The 7,814-nt window shown below is 42.2% G+C and overlaps 2 protein-coding genes across 2 annotated transcripts in view; both read left to right on the top strand.

The window, feature by feature from the left end:
• The first annotated feature begins 1,534 nt into the window (after positions 1-1,534).
• Positions 1,535-2,557, top strand: LOC118792425 (trace amine-associated receptor 13c-like). The gene has a single exon (XM_036550270.1). The coding sequence runs from the start codon at positions 1,535-1,537 to the stop codon at positions 2,555-2,557; it is 1,023 nt and encodes a 340-aa protein (XP_036406163.1).
• Positions 2,558-7,521: 4,964 nt separating this feature from the next.
• The window catches only part of LOC118792348 (trace amine-associated receptor 13c-like), a 2,562-nt gene continuing 2,269 nt past the window's right edge, over positions 7,522-7,814 (top strand). The window contains exon 1 of the mRNA XM_036550180.1: positions 7,522-7,808. Within this exon, the coding sequence (XP_036406073.1) occupies positions 7,522-7,808 (287 nt within the window). The remainder of the gene's footprint in view (positions 7,809-7,814) is intronic.

The raw sequence follows: 7,814 nt of genomic DNA, 5'->3' as shown, positions 1-7,814 counted from the left end.
ACACTGACCGGCGCCCCTGGCGAATCCTGAGCATCTCCCTTGCAGCCTCGCGACCGTGTCTGGATCGGTCGAAGACCTTCTTCATCTCCTCTGCAAAGGCCGTGAAGGAATAGCAGAAAGAAACGCCAGCGTCCCAGACCGCAGTACCCCACTCCCTGGCACGTCCCGTCAGCAGGGTAATGACGTAAGCGATCTTCGCCCGGTCCGTGGGAAACGTGGAGGGCTGCAGTTCAAAAACCAGGGAGCACTGGGAGAGGAACGACCGACAGGTTCCTGGATCCCCCGCGTATGACTCAGGAGGAGGCAGACGGGGCTCCCGGCTCGGGGGTACTGGTGGAGCTGGTGGGGGAGCTGCCGCAGGCGGCGAGAGGCGATTACCCTGGCTCAGCTGCAACTGTTGCAGCTGGGAAGTGACGCTGGCGAGGCTGGCAGCGAAGCCCTCCAGGGACCGGCCGATGGTTCTCAGCTGGCTTTGGTGGCCACCCAACAACGCACCCTGCAGCTCCAGCGCAGCCCTCAGCTGGGGTAGGTCCGCTGAGTCCATGATGGCTAGTTCGTCCTGTCAAGGCTCAGGCAAGGACTCAGGAGCGGACCACGCAAGTTTCAGGTTCCGTGCGACTTTATAAGGAAGATGACAGCGTAGCGAAAACGAAAACAGGCAGGGTCAAAAACCAGGCAGACAGTCCGTGGGCAATTCCGGGGGAGGCGATCGTGGAGTCAGGCAGAGTCAGGAACCAGGCAAGCAGGCAATCAGGCAAACAGGGCAAAAACGGCAGGCAGAAAACCAAGGTCGGGTGCAGACAGAATCGGGAACCAGAAAAAACGAACAGGCAGGAAAAAACGGCGGGGACGAAACAGGAAAGATACGCTGTAACGAACTAGCAACGAGACATGAAACAAACGGGGAATATATAGGGCTGGGGTGACGAGGAGATGGGAAGCAGGTGTGCAGGCAATAAGGCGGGCGGAGACCGGGCGGGGAGCGGGGCAGGACTAAAACACAAGGAAAACAAAAGCACATGGGCAAGGAAAAACAAAAACACAACAGCTAAGGAGGCGGAGCACTGACAAAATCATGGCAGGTTCTCCCATCTCGCCGACTCCTTTCGCCAGCCAACAAGACCAAACACTTTTTTGCATCCATTTTAAAAGACGCAGCTAAATTGTAGTGCTGTCCAATTGGCTCTCCCATCATCTTGACAATGCCAATCATTTACTTCTGGACACGTTTTCTGACATTGTAATTGCCATGTTGATTTGTGTTACTATACTACTGTGGCTCATCATATAATCCCAGTTCAACAGATGACTCTGATTCCGATGGGTATTCATTAACAACCACCACCATAAAAACAGTAACCTTATAGTATAAATATGACTGCAGTTCCTAGATCAGGATCACTGTACAGGACCAGCTACATAACATCTTGCAACCTTTTCACACAAAAATACTGTCTGTCAGATCTCATATTTTCCACGTTATAGCTTCTGGTCATTTTTGCAGTCAGTAAAAGTGGAACTGTGTTCTTCATTTATGAATCTCACAGAAATTAAAGAAGACGAGTTCTGCGCCCAGTCCTCCAACTTCTCCTGCTTTGAAAGGTTATCAGTTACTGCAGTGGATGTTCTGCTGTATGTGTCTGCAGCTGCAGTTGTGTTACTGACAGTGTGTGGAAACCTGCTGGTGATCATCTCCATCTGTCACTTCAAGCAGCTCCACACACCAACCAACCTCCTCCTCCTCTCTCTGGCTGTGGCTGACTTTCTAGTCGGATTAATTGTGATGCCTTTCCACTTTATCGGGTTGATTGAATCACACTGGTGCTTTGGTGCAGTATATTGCACTATTTTTAATGTGGTTGCCTTTTGCCTGACATGTGTGTCAGTTTATAACGTTGCTTGCATTGCTGTGGATCGATACATTGCTCTGTGCAACCCTTTTCTCTATTCTACTAGAATCACAGTGAATGTAGCATTGATGATAATATCTTGCCTCTGGTTGTATTCAATAATCTACTACTTGATTTTTCTTTATTTCAATGGAAATATCACTGACCTGGCAGAAAATACTGAGTGTGCTGGAGAATGTCTTGTTAAAATCAGTGACATATGGGCTGTTGTTGATTTTATTTTAGTTTTTATTGTGCCATGCTCGACCATAATAATTATGTACATGAAAGTTTTTGCCATTGCTAAAAGGCATGCAAATAATATTAGGTGTGTTCAAGAACAAAATAATGCAAAGAGCACAAGGAAAATGCATTCAGTGGCATCTGAAAGAAAAGCAGCAAAAACACTAGGAATTCTAGTGTCTGCATTCTTACTGTGCATAATACCTTACTACATAGCTATTTTCCTTTATTTACATATGAGGAAACCTTCTACATATCTTTTACTTATGAATATATCATGTTTGGGATTTTTAAATTCCTCCATCAATCCAATCATTTATGCTCTGTTTCATTCATGGTTTCAGAAGTGTGTTAAACTAATTGTAACACTTAGAATATGTTGTTCCGAATCCTCACTGATGAATGTGCTTTCAAAGGACGCTTAATCTAGTATGTACTGCACATTAAAGGAAGCCACACATGTGACTGGACCACTATGATTTTGTACTGCAGGACAGGTGAGGACTCCTACCACAGGAGTTGTACTGAGTGAGGATTCTGACAACCTGGGTGAACTTCTCAGACATTTCACAGAGAAATACCATTCAGATCTTCTAGATGCATTTTTCCTTTCTGTGGTGTAATGGTTTAACTATTAAATCATGGCATGTACATTTAAGAAAATAAAATAATGAATTATTAATCCATTCTTTTATTTCTAATTGTACATGTCACAACTTAATGCAGAAAGACTGAGCAAGACTGGATGTACTGTACATGCAGTCATCTTTGAATAAAAGACTTGGGACATGTTACAGTATATTGCACGTGTCAAAACATCTGTCATTTAGTTTTAAAAAATCAGAACAGGAACAAAAAGAGTTTTCCAGGCCAGACTGGAAAAGTCAAAACCATCATATTTTGTTGAATTACAAGCGGTAGGTGATTTGTTCATTTTTAACAGGGGGGATGGCAGATGCACACGCAGCACTCTCTCTGTTACTAACAAGGGGCTGGAGAGGGGGGGTGGCAAGTTAACAAGGGGGATGCACTTTGGTCATTTTGCTAAAAAGGGGGATAGCATCCCCCCTCAAATGGCCTACTGATTACAAGTGATACATTGAAATTTCTTTCCATTTCTATTTCTATTTTAAAAAAAACTGAAACTCAAATTATTTTAACATTCACTGGTTTTATGTTAGAAAATATGTTTGGGCAAAATGAAAAAACAACTAAAATATGGTATTTGCACAAGAATTCACCCCCACACTTTAATCCTGTAGCCAGGTTTCATCTCACTGAAAGCTCCTGCGCAAAGAACAATGTGCTCTTTTCATTTCTCTCAACCAACTCTAATCACTCAACTTCTTTCAGGTGAGGTGAGTAATCCCTAGGTCTCACTCAAACAGCAATTTTACTCCTATCGCTGACCGCTGACACAGCCCTCAAAGTGTGACAAAGCACAAAGTTTGTATCCCTACAAACTGAAGTATCCCTAAAAACTGAAGTTTCTACATTACATTATTGTCATTTAGCAGAAGCTCTTATCCAGACCAAATTAGGGTACAGTTTTTTTTCCATGTTATCCATTTATACAGCTAGACATTTATGGAGGTAATTGTGGGTTACAGCAGCAGTGGGTATAGCAGCAGTGCCCCAGTGGCCATGCCCCCCCCCCACCAGCCAAATTTTTATTATTATTTTTACATTTATTTAGGCTATTTTTAGCTTTGTATTATCACATTTCCGCAATTTCGCAATTTCAGCCTCCACGCCGCAGAATTATCAGACACTGACCACTACACTATGTCTGTAATGACAGGACTTGTCCAAGTTCGAACTGGAAAAGTGAGTGTTTTATTGTTTTTACAGCAGATTTCAGATGTTTGTTGTTTTCTCCTCTTGTAAGACAGATGTGTTTAAGTCTGGTCCCCCTAGGTCGCTATAAATAAATTAGCTGGGTACGTTGATTGGGGAAAGCCTATTAGCCAGTTGGTTACATTACATCATTTAGTAATACGTTACCATTTAAAACGTAACCGTGAATTTGTTGATGATTTGTTGTGAATTACCTACATAGCTTTTATCTACAATTGCATTGTATGTAGCTAGCTAACATTAAAAAAATCACTCATGCCAGATGCCACAGCCTTCTTGTGTCACTTAGTGTTGCCAAGCATCCCGTATGATACAGAATCATTTCTTAATGAGGAAAATATTGCGTTCGGTATCCATAGGTTTTAACTCCAAAGATTTAAATCCATAAATTCAGTTTGTTTAAATCCGAAAATCCAGTTTGTTCTATTGCGTTTGACCATTAAAGGCAAAATATCCAAGTCTTTGCTTTTGTGAAAATGAATTGCTGTCATTACATCCCCCATCCCCAGTGGTTACCATGCTAGTGCCACCCCAAGATTTTCACTGGCCCCACCTGGCCACCCCACTGAACATTTTCTGGGGGCGCCACTGCCCAGTGGGGAATCGAACCAGCGACCTTTCAGTTACAAACTCAGTTCCTTACTACCCCTGAACTATGTGTAGCCCTGGGACTGAGGTGTGGGTGTCATGTCATGACTACCTGGCATTCCCCGCCTCTTTGTTGTTCCTATTTATACCTGTATTTGGGGTAGGCGTAAGGTAGAGCAGTTACATGATTGGGTACTTGTGTGTTTCTGGGTCGACTCCCGTGGTTTGTCTACAGCATGTGGTGGCATTAAGGTGAAGGTAGGTTACATGTCCTTACTATGGCACTTACGCTAAGATTTATTATCTCTAGCATCAATAGGTTCTTGGTGCCTTGGTGTATTACTATTTAGGTGAATCAGACAAGTTGACCACATATGATGAAACACAGAGGAAAGCACATGTGTTTCTACCTGCACACAGGGAATTCCTTAGCTCATATGTTTTTACGCAAATTAATCATATTATCAAGTTTGACCGCAACTTCCTTCCATAATTCCAGCGTGGACATTTACCTGGCTGAATTACTGAAAGGCGTGGCAAATGCAGATGTGCTGAACGGCAAATTTCGTTCTAACCCTTTCGCGCGTATGGTCACACCGGTGTGATTAGCCATTTAGCACATATGCTAAAACTGGTGCGATTATAACACTAGATTGGAGAAATTCTAGCTAATTTTAGCTTTGAGGAAACTGAAATCTATAAGAAACGTATTAACGTAAATGAAAACATAACAAACCATATAAGGTAACACGCGCACTACATACCATGACAAATACTGTAAGTTACATGCAAAAGGGTTAAAAATTCACATCCCTTCTTCTCGGTTGAATTGCTCACCAATTATTCATCGCTAACGATGTTAGTTGCTTGTCAATGCGCCGACGTGTGTTAGCGAGAAAAATAATTTTGAATTTACGTCAAATTTAATCATAGTTACAATCTGCATAGAGCTCTGTGTCCATCTCCACACCCATTACTCTTGTTTGAATTACAGATGCTCCTCGACTTATGATGGGGTTACATCCCAATAACAATAAATAAAATCCCAATAAATCCCATCGTATGTTGAAAATATCGTAAGTCGAAAATGAACTTAAAACATCTAGCCTAAATCCTATTTTATAATAAAGTGTTGAATCTCATGTAATTTATTGAATACTGTACTGAAAGTGAGAAACAGAAACACAAAACACAATATCCAAAAAACGCTGGCAGCACAGTAGACTACACTGTACAGTGTCAGTTGTTTACCTTCCTGATCGCATGGGATCTGCCCAGCATCGCGAGAGAGTATCGTACCGCATATCGCTAGGCCGGGAAAAGATCAAAATTTGAAGTATGGTTCCTAGTGAATGCGTATCGCTTCGCACCATTGTAAAGTCGAAAAATCATAAGTCGAACCATCATCGTTAAGTCAGGGACCTTCTGTACTCATGAACTCGTCATTGCATAGGTATGGAACACATATCACAAGAAAGCATGGAAGTTGGAACCGAAGCTTTGTAACAATGCTAGTTACATATTTGTGCATACCGAAGTAATCGTGTTATGAAGACAGATCAATCTTCTGCAAAATAATATCTTTACTAATTTCTTCACCCATTTTCACACTCCTGCTTCTCGGTTGAATACGTCACGAAGTCCCTATCACTCCATGACGTAGATCAACGACTATCAAAATAAACAGCAGAACTTACCCTTTCCGATGATACTAGTTGTTTCTCTGTGCGACAAAGTGTTGTCGAGCAATCCGGTTTTGAAATCACAGCAAATTTCTGCATTGCCTCCAACGTAGGGCTGACATTACATCCCACTTTCTCTGAAAAATAAACACAAAATAATGTATTTGTTTTGCATTGCAATGATTCAAATGTTGTGGTCAAAAGCCATCCTTGGCAGGTATGGGTAGGGGAGGGGGCTCCCGAATGCCACCAGGCATTTTGCACACTGTCTACAGGTAATACAGCACATCGATGCAGCAGACAATCCTAATAGCAGCCACCTATGCAGTATCACAGGCAAGCAGATACTGTATAGCAGGCCTCATGAGAAGAAGGACACACAAATCACAACAAAGAAATCCAAATCCCACCGCTGTTATTCAGCACTTTTCCAGCTACCCACAACACTGCAATCCTTAATAATATAAAAAGTGAAAAAAAAACCACACCACACAAGAAGACGTGCACTATAGCAAAATAATGTGATCTCAACCAATACAGTGAGACAGCATTAACAATCACCATGCCAATACATAGAAAAGCTGATATCACTAATACTGCTGTCAATAGACCTGCAATTTAGCGCAATTAATCCTTTAAAACTCAGAGCGCTAAAATACATTGCCTACCCGCACTGCAGGGAAGAACGTGAGTTAGGGGAAGCAATGCAGCTAGTTATAAAACAAAACTCCAGACCGCTACTTACTTACAACAGTGTGTCACTAAATGTAAAAAGTCATAAAACCAATTTAAAAGCAGCAAATCATGGCAGGTTCTCCCATTTCGCCGACTCCTTTCGCCAGCCAACAAGACCAAACACTTTTTTGCATCCATTTTAAAAGACGTAGCTAAATTGTAGTGCTGTCCAATTGGCTCTCCCATCATCTTGACAATGCCAATCATTTACTTCTGGACACGTTTTCTGACATTGTAATTGCCATGTTGATTTATGTTACTATACTACTGTGGCTCATCATATAATCCCAGTTCAACAGATGACTCTGACTCCGATGGGTATTCATTAATAACCACCACCATAAAAACAGTAACCTTATAGTATAAATATGACTGCAGTTCCTAGATCAGGATCACTGTACAGGACCAGCTACATTACATCTTGCAACCTTTTCACATGAAAATACTGTCTGTCAGATCTCATATTTTCAACATTATACCTTCTGGTCATTTTGCAGACAGTGAAAGTGGAACTGTGTTCTTCATTTATGAATCTCACAGAAATTAAAGAAGAGGAGTTCTGCGCCCAGTCCTCCAACTTCTCCTGCTTTGAAAGGTTATCAGTTACTGCAGTGGATGTTCTGCTGTATTTGTCTGCAGCCGCAGCTGTGTTACTGACAGTGTTTGGAAACCTGCTGGTGATCATCTCCATCTGTCACTTCAAGCAGCTCCACACACCAACCAACCTCCTCCTCCTCTCTCTGGCTGTGGCTGACTTTCTAGTTGGAGTAACTGTGATGCCTTTCCAGTTTATCGGGTTGATTGAATCACACTGGTGCTT

The sequence above is a fragment of the Megalops cyprinoides genome, chromosome 17 (assembly GCF_013368585.1).
Source record: "Megalops cyprinoides isolate fMegCyp1 chromosome 17, fMegCyp1.pri, whole genome shotgun sequence".
Lineage (NCBI taxonomy): Eukaryota > Metazoa > Chordata > Actinopteri > Elopiformes > Megalopidae > Megalops > Megalops cyprinoides.
This window is presented reverse-complemented; position numbering and strand designations above follow the sequence as displayed.

Coding starts and splice junctions, on each gene's coding strand:
- LOC118792425 (XM_036550270.1), top strand. CDS start 1,535: ATGAATCTCACAGAAATTAAAGAAGACGAGTTCTGCGCCCAGTCCTCC.